The following is a 20,004-nucleotide window of genomic DNA, read 5'->3' on the forward strand; positions in this document are numbered from 1 at the left end:
CTCAGCTGCAGTTGGCACCTTGTTGGGATCCAGGGAGATGTTCACAGCAGGACTGTGCCCTGCCTGGCAGCTCACTCCGCCTGTTGTGTGATCGCCAGAGTGGTGAGAGGGACACCACCAATGGTGGTAGCTCACGTGGTGCTGTTGGTCAAGCTGTCACATCAGGGCAGGTGTGTCGTACTCCAAAATTCAGGCTTTAGGAGCGTCTTTTTCCCAAATATTTCTTCTTTGCTGTCCTGCGATGAAGTCTCTCCTTTTCCTGCAGTCCCTAAGCTCTTTGAAGCTCTCAGCTTCTCATTTATGTGGTAGGTGATGGTGGAGTATGAAGTCTGCATAAGCCAGAAATAACAGACTGAAGCGTGGAGGGGTTTTAGACTGGAAGAAGTTGGTAGGGCTGAGATATGGTTTATTTTTACCCCTCTGTTTCATTCTTTCTTTGCACTTCTTTTTGACTTGTGTATCATAGTCCATTTGGTCATCCTTGCACACCAAACTTCTTTACAACTTTCCTGTAAACTCTTTTCCCCAGCCACAGCAGTGGATTTGTTGGGTTTGGGTTTTTTTGCTCTGTTTTAAAGAGAAAGTACATTTGTTCTTTTTTATTTCCTAAGGTAGTTATTAAAATCTTCACAGTCCTCCCCCTCTCCCACACATGCATGAATAAACTTAACTGCGTGCGGCAGAATTTTCAAAAGCATCTGCATGATTGAGTCATTTAATCACTCATTTACCCATCTCTGAAAATCCCAGCCATTGCTGCTGCGCTGCTGCGTCAAGTATTTGGCCCGAGGTCTGGCTCCTCCTTGAAGATGTTTCAGTCTGTTCAGCCACAGCGGTCCAAAACTTCACATTTCTTGCACTGCTTTACAGATGGCCACCCCAGCTTTATCTTGCACGTCAGCACTGATGTTTGCACCAATGTAACGGTACTCACTTTAAAACAACCACCATCATTACACATAAGCACTGATCCTGATACGGCTGTTGGATATTGATTGACACAGGTCTTTTTTACTGTCCATGATCCTGTTAACTTCAGTACCACTCCATGGGATGACGACTTTGTGCATATTTTTGTGCGTGCAACTCATACATCATCCATTTCGTTTGTTCATCAGCCAGCACGCAACCCTTCCGGGCATCCAGCAAGTTATTTTCATGGGGAAGAGAAGGTTTGCCCCAGAGGTACAGCTCTCCCTCAGGCTATGATCTTGTGTGGCTTAATGCAGGATCATTTTCTTGTACCAGAAGGTGGGGTTTTTTGTTTTTAAGGGGGTGAATTATCTGCAGCTGTGGCTGTGTGAGCATTTGCTTGGGAAGCATCACTGGTGTCAGTAGCCTTATCTCCTCCCATGACTGTAACTTGCAGTGCCAAGATGATAACTTGGGTAGCAGTATCTTGCCCCATCCTCACCATATGCTCCCCATCCATAGTTCTGAAGCATGGGTTATATCTTTAAAAACAGGACTTGGCTATCTAATAATTTTCCTGTGGATTAGACCTACAGCAACTAGGCAAATCGATACAAACCCGTTCTGAAATTCATACCTGACAAGGCAGAAAGCAAGAGTATACAGAAATAAATGTCACTGACTTGAGGGGAAGAATGCTTACTTCTAAAATGAAATCTCCATTTAGAAGTTTTAACAATACATAGTTGTGTTTCTTTAATTCCAGATCCTCAGTAGAGCCCATAAATGTTTTCCATATGTTAGCAAATAAATTTCTCCTGTCTTGTACATTATAAATCGTCCTCTCAAGAGATGCAATCTGAGCAAGACTAGCCATCCGTTCTGTCTCTGTTGGGGGAAGCATTGTCATTGCAATGGGCTGAGATTGTTCTGTTTGTCTTCATCCATCCAGCCTGCATCTTCAGCCTTCTTTAATTAACATTCATTTCAGAAATAACGTTTAATAAGGACTGAATATATTCTGTAGTTCCTCAGCCACAGAATGTGCCATATAATTGAGTTCTTGTGCAAAATTTTTTTCCTTAATCTACACTTTTACTTTCAATTACAGATAATAATCCCACGTGACCATGAAGTGAAAAATGTGAATTGAGTCCAAGGAAAGAAAGGTCAATGTCTTCCAGAGTCTGCAGAGTGCCTGAAATGGTCTCTTTTAGCAACCCATCCGAAAAAGCAGAGGTGTTTGTTCTGAAACCTTATGACCAGTTCAACTGAAACGCTGCTCATGTGTTTTTCAGATAAATCTGCAGCCTTGTGCCTGCTTTAGTGCTAAAGAAAGGACACCCACTGGCAGGAGGAGCAACAGCTCCCATGTCAGGTCTGGTTTGTGAACCTAAAAATGACTGCAGTCCCCTTCTGGGTTAACAGGAATGTAAGGGAGAAAACAACAAAACTCAGGCTTACTAAGTGTGATGTGCATGTTACAATCATAGCTGTTTCATGTAATCAATAATAGTTAAAAAAAAAATCCTAGTTTTTTTTTTCAAAATGAGACTTGCAGAATTTTGCAGGTAGAGCAGAGATGATCTAGAGGTGCATGGCTGAGCTACAGGGTTGCATTTCAAGACACCTAGACTCAATCCATTGCTTTTCTTGCTGACTCCTGGCTAAAAGCTTGTTTACCTTTGTTCCCCAACTACAAGACAGGGAAAATATTCTTCTGCTTCACTAAGGTGTTGTGGACAGATCTTGCTGCCACCACCGCCACCGCTTCTCTTCTCGGGCTTCCAGCAGAAGTCGTCAGACTCGTGTTTTCACCACAAAGTTGCGTGTTTGGAGTGATCCTGCGCTCCTCATGCCTCTTTCTCAGCATGAATGTGTACTCCCGTGCTCGGGGATGTTCGAGTTAGGAAGTTTGTCATGTGGCTTGGACGCTGCTGACAGTTGTTTAAGAGACAGACACAATTACCCATTCTCTGCCGCAGCGGTGCAGATCGTGGCAGATGTTAACGTTACAGTCCTCCTTGCATCTCTTCTGGTTCCCTAATTAAAAAAACAGATTTCTCCCTGCTGCCTTTCCATGAAACCTTTTCCCTACTTTCATCTCCCATGTGGGCCTCAAGCGTGTTACAGCCTCACTATTAAAATTTATAAGATTTATGTTAGTTAGATAAACACTAAATCTAATTTTTCTTGCTGGCTTGGTCGTTTCACGTTCAGACGGTTCTTTTAAAGAACCACTGTAGCTCTTTTTCTTTAAAGTAGACATGTAGAAACCCAGTCAAATTACTTCGGAATATGTTTGTAAGTTCTGTGTGATGCAGGAGCATCTCTCGTCCCACGCCTCGACGGAAAACAATGTTGCCGAGAGTAGAGGAGCATTGAGTTGCAAGATTTCTTTCTTTCACGAGTTGTGCTCAGGGACTGAGGAGCTGCAAGAGCCTGCAATTTCCTTTTTCTTAAGGCTAAGCTAGAGTAATAGAAAGGAAAAATGCCTTTTGGAGGAGCAGAGCTCTGTATGGGGGTGGTGGGGTGTGGTTCTTAGGTTGTCACCGGGAGCAAATCCACCTTGTTTGCTCTGTGAGGCTGAGCAAAGCGATTAGGGGATTGTCACGGCGATAGGACTAGATGGCCTTACCTGTGTTATTCTTCCTGATCAGCAGCCAGCTGTGCTGTGCATGTACGGCCAAACGGTTCATTGCTGCTAGCCACATCCTCTGATGTCTGGATTTTGGGCTTGCGTTGTAAACCACAGCTATTCTAATTCAGATTTTAAAAGAGAAAAAAAAAAAAAAAGTACTTGCCAAGAAGAGAGAAATTCACACACGGAAACCAGCAGGCTGAAATCCCTCCCTCCAAAAAAAGAGAAAAAAGGCTTTCCTGGCTTTGAGCAATGAACTGGACTAAGATTTATTTGTATTTTTTATAGTTGGGTGTTTCAGGTTGTACAGAGTGCTCTGGGCATCCCCGTCCTACACTTCAACAGTCAGTGCAACACCAACTTAGCTCGTCATGTCTGAACACGGCTTTCACTCCTCGCACTTCAGTGCTGTGAAATCTGCCTTGATTTGTTCCAGCAGACTGACTACCAAGGTAGTCCCAGAGCCTGAAGTGATTGGTTTATCTGTACTTCAGTTGTTTGTTTTTTTTTTTTTTTCTTCTTCCCATTAATATTAGGGTTTATCAGCTTCTTGGTGGAATTCTTCCTGTTTTTATGCCAGGGGTCAGGAGGCAGCAGAGGTGCTACTAAAACAGTGAAAAGGTCCTGAATATCCAGCTATTTTAAGGCTACCTTCTTTTTATTCCTTTTTTTTCTGCCTTTCTTCAGGTTAACTTTGCTCACAATAAATAGCACTCAATGGGAGTGGATACCAGTGCTTAAAGAGATTTTTCAGTAGGGAAAGTCAAGTGGAAAGTTTTTCTCTGGCTGTCAGGTTTTTTTTATAACGTCGTGTTTCTCCGTTTCCTTCAGGACCTCCTGTTTCTTTTAAGTGATGTTGGAAATTAACCCATTTATTTTCTTACTTTTTCTACCACTGCAAGCAAGCTATACTCACTCTGATAGTTTTAATATGACTGTCGCTGAGACGGAGGTATCGCTGCTGTGATCTGGGGTGGCAGCTGCTCTTTTCTTTAAGTCCTTCAAAACTGTAGGGGCAATTACTATCTAATTCAGCCTATCGATTGTCCTTGCTCGCTCGCAGCCTGTTGTCTGAACAGAAGGAAATATAAAAATTACTGCATTTGGAGGTATGCAGTACATAAAATCTGTGTATTCTTATGTATGTAACAGATTCATGAGATGTAAATCAAGTGAAGAGCTAAGGGGAACTGATAGGAGAGAAAACTGTGGGGTAGATTTGAAGATTTATTTGCTTGCTTTAAAAGAAAGGAGGGGGAAGTGGAGGTCTCGCACAATTTACATATTGCTTTATTGTGTTTATTGGGGGTTTTTTTGCTTTCAGGTCAGTCTCTGGTGGGCAAAGCAGCCTTTCTTGCTACACTGAACTTCAGTTGCTTTGGCACTATTTCAGTCTAAGTCTTTAAAACTATAAAACGTTTTGGTTGTTTTTTTTTTTTTTTCCTTTTTTAAACCAAACTGTGTCAGTCTGGTTGTTTTATCACACACAATCTTCAAACTCCTGAGTCCCTGGCAAGGACAGGATCACCCAACCAGTGCTCCCCTATGGTCCGGCAGGGAGATGATGGGAATGCAGTCAGAAATTCATTTGGTCACGGTTGTCCACGTGCACTTTGTGGAGGCAGAAAGGTGTTTGCTGTCACAAAACCAGCCTGAAAGAAAGGATGTGATTCTCCCCCCCACCCCTCACGTCAGCAGTCCAGGTATGGGAAGTGGTCCTTGCCGGCACATACCCGTCTGCCAAGCGCTTGGGGCGTTAGCAGTGTCTGTGTAAAGATGAGGCGAGGAGCATCTCTTGTTTGGTAACAAGAATTACTAAGCAGAAAATACCTGTACTGCTATCAGATATTCCAAGTCTCGCTGTCGTGTAGTTTTTATGTAGCTAATTATAGCAGCAGCTTGGATGTGTTGAGCTACTTTGCTGAGGGTAAGCAATTTCTCTTGTCACAATTCTTCCTCTCAAGACTGTTCTTGTAGTGTATTTTCTGGCTCCGTACCGTTCCCACATACAAACACAGTTGGTCCTGCGCTGGGATTGGGATATATCCTGCAGGAAACTGAAATTTGATCTTCTGCTGTGATGGAAGTTTCCTTATAGCTGTATCTTGCCAGAACTTGTAAGCGTTGTAATTTGTGCACCAGTTAAGTATTGAGTTTTGCTCAGTTTGCTCCAGCAGTTCAAAGAAGATTTTTGTCAGGGTTTTTTTTTTTTTGTTTCTTGTTACCACCATTTTCCCCTTTCCTTGTGCTTAAATGATGATATGGTGGCATATTTTAGTGTGCTGGCTCTTTTGGTTTTATACACTATTTAATTATTTTGTTATCTATAACCAGACTTGCAGTCGTTTAAGTAATCTTCAGATTACTGAAAGCCTGTTTTCTTGTAATATGCAGTCACCTGAGGCTTTGGGATGAGAAGGGTCACCAGCAAACCTGCCTGTAGGATTCCTTTTCCAAAGGTGAACTGACTGGTGCCTTCCTGGCAGTAGTTTCTAGCTGATGAATTTGTGATCTGAGTGCATTGTAGTGCCATTTCACACTTGCAGTCGGCTAGCTGCCTGTTAGTCTTCCGAAAAAATAATTTGGCTGCGTAGTAATGTACTTAAACTATGTGATGAGTTAAAGTGTGAAGCCGTTTATGAGCGTGTTCCCTTTTAATTCATCTGGAGCTGAATGCTTTAGTGCATTTGTGTGCTTAAGGCACAAATGTGTCAGAAACAAAACATAGCCAAGAAGAAATTGCCCTTTCTTAACGTACAGTGAAATGGAGGGGGAAGAGGTTTTTTTTCTTTTTTTACTTTTTTTTTTTTTTTTTTTAAAAAGGATTGTTTTTTAACCTGGATCAGCTTACTAGTTGGACTTAGCACATGGCCCCGCAGGCAACAGCAGCAGCCCAGATAAAGGGGGGATGCAGGGGGGTGAGCATCCAGAGGTGGAGCCCGAATTGCTGGCTGCGACAAAGCCGTCCCTGGGACCCCTTGCTGAAGGTGGGCTTTGCTGTTCCTCCCCAAAAGCAGCCACCGTGGCCCTCGCTATTTCCCTTGCGTAGCTCTGATCCCTCGCCCTCAGCCAGGAGGAGCGTTTGCAAGTACAGCTCGTCTTTTCCGTGTTTGCAGTGCAGTGGTTTTGCCTACCTCGGCTTGTCAACGGAGCTTCGCAGACTGGGTTTGTGGCCTTCTCGTTTTGGCCTTGCTTTTGTTCAGCTGTGGTTCCCCAGGCATTTCTTCAGCATTATGTAAGGGGGACCTGATTTGAGGCAAGACGCCTGTGAAAAGCAAGTTATTTTCCAGCCAGCTTGGTTCCCCCCACCTTGCTTTTGCAGCCCAGCCGTGCCAAGAGCAGAGCCGGCGCTGGGGGAGCAGGAATGAGGTTGCAGGGGTTATTTTAGTGCCGTATGTGAAACCACAGCCAAGGGATGCAACTTGACTGATGCATCCTCAGCCTCGGCGCTGCTGAGAGCCAGCGGAGCGGAGAGGGGCTCCTGCCGTCCCCCTTTTACCAGCATGGCTGACCCCGCGCTGAGCCAGCCTGAGGAAGTGAACCAAAAACTAGCCCTATAAAAGAAAGCGGATACTTTTCCGGTGGTTTAGCTCCTCGAGCCAGCTCGCTGTAGGGCCAGAGAAGCAAAAGTGCTGGCTCAAGGGAAACTGTAAGAGTGATCGGCCAAGCGGGCAGCAAAAAACCTCCGCCACCCCACTGATATTCATCGTGCCACCTGAAATTCGTCGCGTACCCCCTGGCCGTGGATACACTGCCTTCTGCAAGACAGCTTCACTGCAGACCTTTGCTGTGCTTGTGCCAGTGGTACAAGTAAGGTGGCTCTTGCACATGTGACTGAGCCCGGCTTAGTATTTATGGCATTTTCCTGCTTCGTGTCGCCACTGCCAAATTCATTCTACAATTGAGACAAGAAGGAGACGACAGAATAGCTGAGGCGGTGTTGACGGGGGTGTAATATGGCCAAATGTTATGCTTTTACCTTGAAAATACATAGTTGGTATCACTATAGTTTTCCATTAGGTTCCTTCTTTAATCCAGGCTATGCAGTTAGCCTTTGAAGTGTATAGTCCTTTTTCGGCCACAGGGTGCTTGAAAATTTTGCAAAGACAGAAAATGGCCTTTTCTATTATTTTAATATAAACCTAAGGAAGTCGCTTTCAGCAAGCAGCTATATTTGTAAGCTGCACTCTCTCCTGCTGCTGTGTTGGAACAAAATGCTTTGTCCCGGGGCGCTTGTGGTAGGAGGCACCAGGGACACCCGCCCAATTCAGGGTGTCTCGCCCAGCCCCGGGCACTGCCTCTGAAGGTGACAGGCGGAGCGGACCCCGCGCGGGGTGTAAACACAGGTGGAAAGAGGCGGCCTTGGCCAGGGGACAGAGCGATGACTGACAGCTTCCCGCGTCAGGGCAGAAAGGATTAGGGAATTGCCGCCCGGCACATAACCTGGCAGCACTGGTGGGGCCGGAGGGGTGCAGGTCTGGAGCGAGTGGGCAAAGCTGTGCTTGGCCCCGGCACCCCACCCTCTCTGTGTAATTTAGAGGGGGAGAAGCATTTGGCTCCTGGTGCCAGGCTGGAGCATCCGTCTTGGCAGTGACACGAAGGGGGCTGAGTCGGAACCGCGGGGCAAATGACTACGTTGCCCTGAGCTTTGTGAGGAAGCCTGTAATTTCCACGTGCTGTTTAAACATTGGCAAGTCTGGTTTGAATCTGTTGTCTCATGTAACAGGTAGAAAAGAAAAGAAAAAAACCCAAAACTCGGAGAGTTCAGGCCGCTTGGAGTGTGCACCCGAGTTTTGCTAGTCTAACCATAATTTGGTTGCATCCTCTCAAATGTGTGGGTTTTTTTTGTTTGGGGTTTCTTTTTTTGGAGAGTTTGGAAGGGAAAAGGAGGAGTTTGGTAAAGCTAAACAATGAAATGTGCTTTTACATGAGGCTTCAAGAATGACTTTCTTTTAAAGTGGTAGGCTCCCCCTTTCACCCCGTTAAAGAAGAAAAAAAACAAAAAATCCCAGAAACCTCTGACTGACAAAATACTGCAGGATGGTATTCCCCCCCTGCCCCCAGTATGTGTCTGGTAGTAACTGAGGATGAACAACAGAATACATGAGTCCGGGGAGCTCAAGATGGACCTCTGCCCAGTACAGAAATGCATTACAAACAACTGCATCTAAATAGCCCTGTTTCCTTCCCTCACCTGCCTAATGTGTTCTGCCAAGGGTCTGCTCACCCTGTATCTTGTAAATATTTTACGAAAATTAAATCAGAAGTGATTATAGGGAGCAGTTCATCTATCTCTGGTTCTGTCTGCAAAAGGAGGAGGAAAGGCAGAAGTAAATTAAGTACGATTGCATTTTTAAGCAGAGCCTGACATATTTGCAGTGCATGTGAAGAGGGTATTTTAAAAGTTTGCATCAGCTGTTGGATGCTATTTTGGTGATGAATTCCAGCTAAAATAATGTGGATGCTCGTAACTGTGTGAATAAATGACCCCTAACTGACTTCTTAAAATACCGTATCAGTCTGCTGTGGGAAGTTTGCATTTAACTGTTTTTTTCCCCCTCCGTTTGTAACCTGGTGTATTATATAGGAGGAGCGTGCTGCTGAATTTAGAGACTGAAGTGTTGAATTTGTACATAGCAAAGATGTTAACGATGGATTAGGTGGACCAATTCTTTTAGTTAGCTAATCTAATTTTCATTAGCATTTTTCTTCCCCACCCAATCTTATTTTCTTCCTTCCTCCCTCCCCACCCTGCCTTGAAAATTTCTGTATAGAAGAGCTGAGATTCAGTGGTGAGTTATGTGGAGCCATCTGTTCCCGGCTGCATTCAGCAGCAGCGCAGGCTCTTGCCATCCCCCGTGCATGTCCAGTGTTTAACACCTCCCGGCTGAGCTTTGCTCCTTTATTTCCTAGCATCCCTATCCATCTTCCGAAAGGAAAGCTTTTCGGCAGCACTGGATGTGCTAAGTTCCCTGTTAGCACCTTAAAATTAGGAGCTAGCGCTTTCCAAATGAATTCCAGCTATGCTGATGACAAGCGGGTCAAAGATGGAAGACTTTAAAGAGGAGCTGGCACCCACCTCCCTCTCCAGCCCCCACCCCCGTCTCTGCCCCCTCCTTTGCCTGGAGACCCTCCTGTGCCGTCAGGGCACAAGCCTCTACGGGTGGTCAGCTGAGGTCAGGGAGCTGATAGGAAAATGGTGTTGGGCTGCATTCCTGTGTTTCTCCACCCAAGCATGCGCACAGAGCAGGTGATGGAGCCGGTGGGAGGGAGAAGTGGGGACCGTCACCTCCCCACGGCGGTATGGACCTCGGTGGCCGTCTCTCATGGCCTTAGCAGAGGACAGCTGTGGAAACGTGGCTAATATTACTTGTTAGAGGAGGGAGGCTTTGCTAATCTTCACAGAGCTGCATGAACACAAATATTGGGCAGCTGATCATCCCGACAATGCTGTAGTCCGCACCGAGATGTCATTTCCAAGGCATAAACAGATTAACAGAGCCCTTTATGCAAAAAGGAAAAGCCTGCCTCTGTCCCTAGATCGTTTTAAGCAATTGGTTGGTTTAAACAGTTCCCAGGTTTAGGTAAAAAGATTCCGCTGAAGCAATGGAGCTCATCTCAGCATGAAGAAATTCTATCAGGCCACAGCAAGGAGGAGTTACAGAAATGAAGAAGGAAACATAGGAGTCCTGGTAAGGAGAGGCTCTCCAGATTGACAAGGACACGAGCGCCGCGTGGGTAGGCAGAGCCATCCCACTCTCACCGCTGTACCGTGGGATTGCTGTGCTGCCTGGGAGCAGCCCCAGTAACTGGGGCTTGTGGTTTGGGGTTTTTTCCCCTTACCACATTCTGGTTTTCCCTTTTAAGTACCTGATGCACAGATTTTTCTTTCCATTGAAGCGGTGCTCTAGCCCAGTGGTGCAGTAAGGGCAAGGGATATCATATGGGAAGGAAATGTTGTGTGCACCCGCCCACAGCTTCTGGTCCTAGGCTGAGTCCGAGCAAAATGGGGTACTGTCTGTCTTCAGTCCTCCTCTGACGTTTGCAGGCATTGCTCCTTGTATCTGTTCAAATGCCTGCTTTTGCAGAGACGTGTCTGATGTCTTGCATCACTGGGAAGAGAAACAGGAAAATCTCACTGAGGTTTCCCTCTTACCGCATCTGAGTGTTTGCCATATCATTTAACCATGTCTGATTCTCATATATTCTTTTTACTCCTCGAAGTGAGCCATTAAGCCATATCTGTGGTCCATGCAGAACTGACAGATGATGTCAGAATCGGGTTTAGCATTAGCTTAATGGAGATGGTCTTCTGCACCGAATCCTTGTAAATATTCCTTAAGTTTTGCTGACTTAAGACGGCACAGCCACCAGCATCTTTCTGGCACTAAAAGCTATAACCACAAAACTTAAAAATAAAAATAAAAATAAAAAAGGTAGCAGGAAAACTAGCTAGCTTTCTGCACTTTATATTGGTATTTGTGTAAGTGGTGACTAGGAAACAGTCCAAACATTTGAGAAATTATAGTCCTGTTCTGATTTTAGACAAATCTGAATCCATGCTTATTGTAACAGTTGAGTACAGCGAATTTGTCTTTGAACTGTACTGGAATAAGATCTAACATGAAGCTTTTCCTTCAGACTCTTTGCTAGGGAATAGAACAAGATTCAGCTCCAATGTCCTCAGTGGATGAGAGTGTCAAAACGTTTCAAAAATGTATGGAAGCTATTTTCTGCAACACAATTTTTGTCTTGTCTTCAGTGATAGGAAACAAACAGAAATTTGACAAAAGCATTTTCTTCCATGGCTTTATCTTTGCATGACAAATTAAAAGCTTGTGCTCGGGAGACAGGAGTCTCAAATCTTAAAAAGATTTTTCACACTGAACCTTTTTCTTAGTACTTAGATAATCGAAGTCCCCTTTGAACCGCCTGTCCTGAGTATGCAGGGCACACTTAGAGGTGGATGGAAGATGTCAACTGTTTCCTTTTCTAATTTTCTTGAATAGAAAGAAAAAGGTATTTTGAAACAAAAATTAGGATTTTTGCTGTTCCCCTCTCTGTGAAATTCAAAAGTGCTGTATCTCTTTAGGCTTTAAAAAAAAAAAAAGCTGGAGGGGAAAGGAAGGACTTGTTCTGGCAAGATTAAGCTGAGGGAGTTCTGGGATACTATATTTTATCTTAATTTATTTGGAAACGTGGAAGTTTCTTTGCCATGCGTCCGAAATAACTCTCAGACTTCCTCTTTGTGAAGTTCATAAACAGTGGAGGCTCTGCAGATAAACTTCAGATTGGCGCTTAGCTCAGTATTGCTCACTTGCTGTACCGTTTCGCCGACTTTATCATTTTTCCTTTCCGTATTGATAGCACAGCTGTGTTTTCCCTTATTCCAGCAAATGAAAAGGGCCAAGTGAAGAAGAGCTGGCTTGTGCCGGGGCTCCCAAGGGAGCGCACCTGGGCAGAGCACACAAACAAAGGGCTCCGGCTGCCTGCGGGGAGCTCATCGCGCGGGTCTCAGCTGGAGGTGGTCAGGCTGTGGCCAGGGGGAGGATGCAGCTTGCTGGCTCTCATTTTTCCAGGCTCATCCTCAAGCCGTGAACTGGTGAGGGAGCTGGGTTTCTTGTCCTGGGGATGTCTTTTTAGATGACAAGATGGCGATGGGCTCCTCTTTAACATGTCCAGGCTTCCCGGAGTGAACACAGGAGCTGCTGCGAGGAGGTTTGGCTGTTGCAGAAGGGTGCTTTGGTAAAGATGAGACCTTGAGCCTCCACCAAGTTTTGTGTTTCCATGCTGCGTCTCGGCAGTCCCCCTCAGATGTGGGTGATGCAGTGAGTGAGCTTGCACGGCAGTGGGAGATGAGCAAAGCAGAGCGTGGCAGTAGGGAACAGGTTGGCTTGAAGAGGTCTTCTGCTTTGCAAACGCCAGGCTGGCATAGGTTTTTGATTCTTTTAGGACCATTATTTGCAAAACAACTTCTTCAACGTCATGATACTTCTATTCCCCCTTGTCCTCTCCACCTTACGTAGCCATTAAAATCCTAGAGGGAATAAAAAAACCATCTCGTCTTGCTTGACCCACAATTATTTTTTGACAGCAAACTTGCGAATGCTTTAGCTGGCTGAGAGTACTTCTGGAAGTTACAAGTGACAGAGCTCCGTAACTTCCCTCTGGCAATCAATTTCTGACAATCTGCTGCAGATTGTATTGCTTCATAATTTTGAGATGAATCTTTCTTCTTTTTTGTAGTCACCCTTGGATGTTGCATCACATGGAGTGAAACCATTCTGTAAAGCCATTAGAGGCAAGGTGATCAGTCCAGTTCAGGAGCAGGAGAAGGCTTCTTTTTCTCATCGGTTTTTATGGTAGATGCTTATCTCAGAATATTACTTAGGCACTTGATTAGCCGGCCGTTCTGGTGTAACAAATCCATTTCAATGAGAAGTAAACAGCAGTAAATGATTAACATAATCTTCTTTACTAATGACTAGGGTTTTTTAATTTAATGAGTCACTTCTGAAAGTCTGAGGGAGAAGCAGGGACACTTTTTTGTTTTTAAAATGATCACAGTGCAGTCATTTGCATGTAGAAGCCCGGTATTGTTTCTCAAAGTAGCCATATCAAACATGCAGTACATGTGCTGGCTCAGATATGTACAGCTCACTGGCAAAAGGAAATGTGTTGCATGGGTTTTATAAAATTACTATTATGGTCATGATTAATGATTTTGTTATCTGAGCAGCGAAACCACAAGACTTTGCGACCGCCACAGCAATCGCAAAGCTCTAGTACGTGCAGCACAAATTTCTCTAATTGAGCATTTGAGGGCATGTTGAAACAGAGTTTCTTACCGGACTCCCTGTTCCAACAACTTTAGTTTTGGGTTCATTTCTCTTATGTGGCTACTGGGCATGTTTTCAATAGTTTCCCCTCAAAAACAAATACTGGAGCTGGATTGGTTTCAACAGGCTTTAGAGGAAGACAGTGTTTCTCTGACAGACCGGTGGCTCGATGGTTTGGGATGTGTTTTTCCATCAGTGGAATAGCCTGGCTCTGGAGACCACATCCTTTCTAGATGTATTCATGTAGGCGAGTGTGTTGTATTTGGGTGATCTGCAACAAACCTCTCATGTCTCCCCACCCCCCCATCCTCCCCAAAATTTTCACTGCTGTGCTGGTGGTAGAAAATCACAGCCAAAACCCAGTCTTGTCATGGGGGACAGAAGTTGTTCCCTGCTTCCATCACTGACACAGTCTTACCATCATTTGTTTGTGATGACACTTGGCTCAAGATGAGAGTGGCTTTTCTTTGAGAATGTGCCTGTTTTTTTGCTGGTCACCAAGTCCAGGTTCAGTCCCAGTGGAGTGGTACTGGGAGAATAGTACACTTTTGAAGGCCTGAGCATCATCATGCCTTTGATCCTTGGTCACTTACTATCTTTTGAGGGTTTCTATACAGCTTCTTGAACCACATTTTAACTATGGGCTCTATCAGAAGTACCCCCTCCTATTTGAACCGTATGTGAGCCTGTTACAGTGAATGCCTCACCATCTTCTCTTCTGATGGATACTAGAAGAATAATCTCTTCCTACTCACATTTCCATGGGACTCATGATTCAGTAGACTACTTCTCTTCCCATCTTCATGGTCCCTTCCATCATCTCTCTTCCAGGCTGGAGGGATGCAGGCTATTTAGTTAGTTGAGAAGCCATCCCGTGTCCTCGATTGTCTTGACCATGGCTCTGTGAGCTTGCCATGGTGGAAATACCCTTACTGACACAGGGTGGAGGGGGGGCCAGAACCACAGACAGCTTGGGGAAACACAGCAGATGCATGCATGCAATGCCTTGATGACCAGCTTTGTTGCTGCTGCCTTTTTTTTTTTTTTTTTTTTTCCCCCACTCTGTTGCTGAGCCACCAAGCTGACACTGTCACAGGGCTGTCTTAAAAACCCCAAGACCTCTTTCCTGGGCAGCAATAGCTGGCTCAGAGTGCATCATTGTACATGTCAGATCACGGTGTTTCTGTCACTTTGCAACTCTGGGAGTATTTTCCCCTCACCCACCCCTTAACATCCAGTCTCTCAGCATTATGAGATTCCTAAGCAAGTTTTCAGGGACGGCTTTTGATTTTACTCCCTTGAATAACTTAAGTTTCATCAGAAAAGTGTGTCATCTTGTTTTTCACCTCTCTCTTCAGATCACTGATGAGTGTGCTCAGCAGCACAGGTGAGGAGCCTGTGGGGTTCATTGGTGACCTTCTGCTTGTGAGGGGGGTATTTTCTACCTTTCTTCCCCCCAGTCTTCAAACCATTCATTCCTATGTGTCGAGAGCCTTCTCTCTTTTCCTACAGAAGTTTGAAGCTTCAATGGGGGACCTTGTTGGAAAGTAACGGTGCTTATCCCAGCCGACAGTCAGCAATGTAACCCGGCAGACCCTGCGTTTGTCAACCAGTTGCCTTTAGTGTCACCAACCAGGAGGCAGTGTGAACTTTTTTACGGACAAGTGAGCAGAGGCCTATTCTCAGATAGCTTGCTTTCTCCCTTTCTGGGTGCTTTAGAGTAAGTGTTTGTGTTGGCAAACTGCCCGTCTAATCTGAGGACATTGAACGTGGAAATACAGCAATTTTTAATAAGGTGAAAGCAGAGGCCAGAGCCGCAGCCTCTGTGGTATGCTGCAAACAGGTTTTGTAGCCATGTCAACACATGTGGAGGAGAGGCTCGATTGCCCTGCCGGGTCTGAAGGAGAATAAGGTGTGGAGGAAAGCAAGGGTAGATAAGAATCGGGCAAGATAAAAATCACTACAGCCTCTTTTCCAATTGCCTATTGCAGAAATACTGCCTTCCCTGAGAGGCAGCAAATAGCACGCTGCTTGGAGAGCTGGTTATAGCTCCCAGCTGCCCTGCTGAGATTATCTAGCAGTTACATCCAGTTTGGGATTTTTATTTTCATCTAGGAGGGTGAGGGGGTTGCAGGGCCAGTATGTGCAACCTCCTCCAGTTGGGTAATTTTCCCAGGCTTCGTTATTTTGACCATGAGCACCCACAATGTTTTCAGAGTATATCCACGAAAGGCTTGTCACAGCAGGGCTCGGCTGCGGTTCCAGTGAAGGTGAAGGGTCCTGCTGGCTGCCACGGCACCGTGTTAAGGCCCTGCCTCCTTTTTGGTTCATGCCAGTCAAAGTTTAACTTTGAGAGCATGCTGCAGGCTGAGGCTGTCCGGACTGTGGGGTGTGTGCCTTTCTGTTGTTGTTCTGAGAAGCTTAAATTACAGCTTGGCATCTGGGTCTGCACCGCATACAGCACTGCAAAAAGGTACTCGTATGAGGTGGCTGTTGTAACTCAATCCTAACTCTTCTCAGGTTTTCCAAATAGGTTGGAAGCTTAATGTTCTTATGAAGTACTTGCTTGTAGAAGCTGCTCATTTTCTTCTGAAATGTCCCCAAAATGTGCTAGATATTGTAGGACCTAAAGTTATAGGCACAAGAATTAGCTCTGAAGGGTTTAAACCCCACACTGGAAGTGACTTTGTCTAATAAGTTCTGAAGACTGGGCTGATGAAACCACTTTTTAAAAAGAGCCTGAATATCAGTGCAGTTACATTTTAGAAGTGTCATTAACTATCTTAAGAGTTGTTCTGCTTCTAGGTACTTGTTTAAAAAAAAACAACCAAAACACATGCATTAAAAGTCTAATTTGACCCACCTAATGGGTGGGTCAGCCATTCAAAATTCATCCTGCTTGTTGTACCTCTCAGATAACCCAGCCTGGCTTTACATCACACTGCAAACAGATCTGTATGTTTGCTTTCAACAAAGTAAGTTGGAGTTCAGTGCTTTTAAGTGTCATACTAGTTAAAGAGGATCAACATCCATTTTGTGTTGTAATGCTTTAAGGTGTGCTCACCTTTGGACAGAGTCTTGCAGAGCGTTGTTTTCAGAATAAACAAATATCCACAATGAGTGTTCTTGTATTCTTGGAGTAAGAGACGTGTCTAGTACGATTTATTGGAAAATAATATTTAGAGAGTGCATTCTTGACAAGGAGAGAAGGTTTTTCAGGTAAAACCAGTCTTCTCCCGCTACCAATACAACTTGTGTCTGCTCTTGAGGTTGTGTCTCTAGCTAACTGTTGTGGCAAATGGAAATCTTTCCCTTGGACTCGTCATAGCTGCAGCACGGCTTGTTAGTTTGAGGGGGGTGGAGATTTTTCTTAGTTCAAAGCACCAATATTTTAGACATGCGCAATGTTACAGCTCTTCTGATCATTGTGCATGGAGGGCTCCTTTTCCTGCTCCTGATCTGTTAGTGCATTTAACAGCTGTCCTGTGATATTCATGGTAATATGAAACAGCCCAACCAATCTATGAAAAGAATTAATGGGCAAAATCCTGAATTTCTAGATACTGTATGGAAACTATTTTAACCAAGGAAGGGCTACGGAGAGAGGGTGGCTTAGACAGGAGGAGAAATACGTATATAAAGAAGCTGCGGGTATTGGCAACAGCAGGTTATTGTGTGATATTTCACCCTTTCATGATCGTTGTTGTGTAATGATGTAACTAATTAACCTAAAGAAAGTGCTCACTGTGAGCCAGGAATGTATAAAAACACAAGTAACATTCATTGCGCATCAGAGATTAGTGACAAAACGAGAAAAAAACGTGACATTTTTAAAGGAAAGCTGATTATTCAAGTAGCCTGTGATGGACGGGAATTCAGCGAGTGTTTGGAGAAGAAAGTGTAAAGGAGTTTTTGGCTTGCAGGTTAACAAAATTGCCAGTATCTTTGTAGCCTGGGTGTAACTAGTGGGGTACAGCCTGGGCACACAGATGCTCTGTCTGAGTCTGCCCTCAGGACTTACACGATTGCATCATTTGACAGAGTTTAACTTTGCTCTTCAGAGGTAGCTTCTAGCGTGAACGCTCATCATCCCACAGTGCCCCGTATAACAAATAACATGCCAAGCAAATGCGAGCGGTGTTGGTGAATATGTCCTGGGTAGGCTATGGCGTATTATTTTTCCACATGTGTGGCGACAGCTTTTATGGCCTGGCAACTGATCTGCCTCTTTCAAGTATGTTACGTGAAACTTTATGAAGCTGCCTGCTGTCAGGTGTTGCCAATATTGCAGGTGTGCACAAAGTCAGTGAGTGGCAAAACATTTATTTTAATACCACGTGCAGTAACAGCTGAATGTATGACGTTTTTTTCCCCCCTTTCCATTTAAAACAGAATGCTACAGATAGCTCCTCGAACTCCTCTCAAAAAAGGGAACAGCCTGTGCGAACACTGGCTTCTCCTGCATCCTGCGAACATCGAAGAATTTGCACTCGTGGACACCTTCACGACCATTACAGCTCTGACCACTACCATCTAGAACAAGTAAGGTTTCTTCCCAGTGTTGCCACCTAAAGGGCTGTGTCTGCCATAGCTAGGACTGGTGTTTGGTTTTCCCCCCACATCCCTGAAAGACCCCCCCCTTTCCTTTCTCCCCCTTTCCTTCCCAGTTAGCTTGCAATGGCTTGCAATTATTAAAAAAAAAAAAAGGGGGGGGGGGGGGGGATTATGTTATGTTGTACCATGTGTACACAGATCGTTGTAGGTCTGTGACAGTTGTACTCATTCCTGAGCCAAAGGCTGAAACTGTGATGGGTCACAGTGAAGGGTGTACAAAGAAGGAAAGACAAAATTGTTAAATACTGGCTTTTCACTAAGCAAGGAGACAGTGATTGCTGATAGCAAAGTGAGCTTATTTTTCTTTTTTCCCTCTTCACCTCCATCCCTACTTCCACAGTCAGTACCGCGATCCTACCGGCACGTCAACTTCCCAGACGATGATGAGGAGATAGTGCGCATCAATCCTCGGGAAAAGATTTGGATGACTGGATACGAGGACTATCGCCATGCCCCAGCACGAGGAAAGAACTTTGACCCTGATGACATGGACTCTTACGTACGTTTTGCCAAAAGTGAGGCCTCGAAACACGAATACACTTATCCTTATGTAGACAACTCAGACTTTGACCTGGGTGAAGATATCAAGGGTGCTGTGATAAAGACTCAACCTGTCAAATTCAAGCCCAGGCGGAAAGAAGATGGTGAGAGGTCGCGGTGCGTGTACTGCAGGGACATGTTCAACCATGAGGAGAACAAACGGGGTCAATGCCAGGATGCTCCAGACCGCGTCAAGACTTGCATCCATCGAGTGAGCTGTATGTGGTGCGCAGACACTATGCTCTATCACTGTATGTCCGATCCAGAAGGAGACTATACAGATCCTTGCTCGTGCGACACCAGTGATGAAATGTTTTGCCTCCGGTGGATGGCCCTTATCGCCTTGTCTTTCATTGCTCCATGTATGTGCTGTTACTTGCCGCTTCGGGCTTGTTACCACTGTGGGGTCATGTGCAGGTGCTGTGGTGGAAAACACAAAGCTGCTGGATGACTACAGATGTATTCAAAGTGTTACGTTTTTCCTGTAGTTCAAGGAACACGTTGGTTTTGGAGCATTGAGATCACTCATTTTGATGCAGCCACTGTGCCCAACAGCATCCAGAAACCACCAGTTTGGATCACTTTACATTCGGTCGTCTGGGGCTCACACTGCATTGATTTGCTCATCAAGTGTTCTAACTAACTAACCTACAGCATAGACTTTTGTATTATTAATCTGTAATCAAAACAGACTGTCTTGTACATGTTTATATTATTTTCTTTTCAGTTAAAATGAGTTTGAGAAAAGAACTGCTTTAAATGGTGGTGGATTGTAGAACATCTCCGGGTTGTGTCCGTCTTGCCTCCGCTTGTGCGGTACCATCAGCGTGTTAGCAAGCTTTGGCATTTCTAGAAATGGGGTGGTGTAGTGAATGAAATCTCACTTGGAAGATATTCTAACTTGCCGTCAAGTTATTGTGTGTGTATAGAAGGTGTGCTAGTAACAAACTTGTACCACAACACAGTATTTCTGTCACTGGTTTTTCTTTGGGCTTTTTATTCTGTTTTCCAAAGCCAAAATAGCCATCTAAGCTGCAGTTTCTCTTCTAGAGTCCATCGTCATTTCCTTCAGCAAACATCTGAAATTATTTCTCTGTTCATAAAGCTCTGTGAACAGAAAGCAAGGCTCAGTTACCATAGTCACACAACCATTGAGAATCTGGTAGTTCTCCTTACCTGTAATCATTTCAGACCACTACTTGAAAGGGAAACTTAAATTTTAGGGTTTTCTTTTTTCCCTAAATAACATTGGAAGAATAAAACTGTTTTCAGAGTTCTGCCCAAAAGAAAGGGAACTTCATTAGCCAGCCATGTAATGATCTGTGAATAAAACACTAAGGTTCCAGATGAGGAAAATTGTTGTTATGCAAAGAATTACTAACAATGCAATGTCAGAAGCACTATTATGGCAATTCTGGGGAAATGCTGCATTAAGTGGTGGATTATATGGAAAATCGT

At 44.7% G+C, this 20,004-nt stretch overlaps 1 protein-coding gene across 1 annotated transcript in view; it reads left to right on the plus strand.

Annotated features, from left to right (window-relative positions):
• The window catches only part of SPRED2 (sprouty related EVH1 domain containing 2), a 35,181-nt gene extending 16,184 nt beyond the window's left edge, over nucleotides 1-18,997 (plus strand). Inside the window, exons 5-6 of the mRNA XM_075708030.1 lie at nucleotides 17,785-17,934; nucleotides 18,347-18,997. Coding sequence (XP_075564145.1) covers nucleotides 17,785-17,934; nucleotides 18,347-18,997 — 801 coding nt within the window. The remainder of the gene's footprint in view (nucleotides 1-17,784; nucleotides 17,935-18,346) is intronic.
• The last annotated feature ends 1,007 nt before the right edge of the window (nucleotides 18,998-20,004 follow it).

Source organism: Pelecanus crispus, chromosome 3 (genome assembly GCF_030463565.1).
Source record: "Pelecanus crispus isolate bPelCri1 chromosome 3, bPelCri1.pri, whole genome shotgun sequence".
NCBI lineage: Eukaryota > Metazoa > Chordata > Aves > Pelecaniformes > Pelecanidae > Pelecanus > Pelecanus crispus.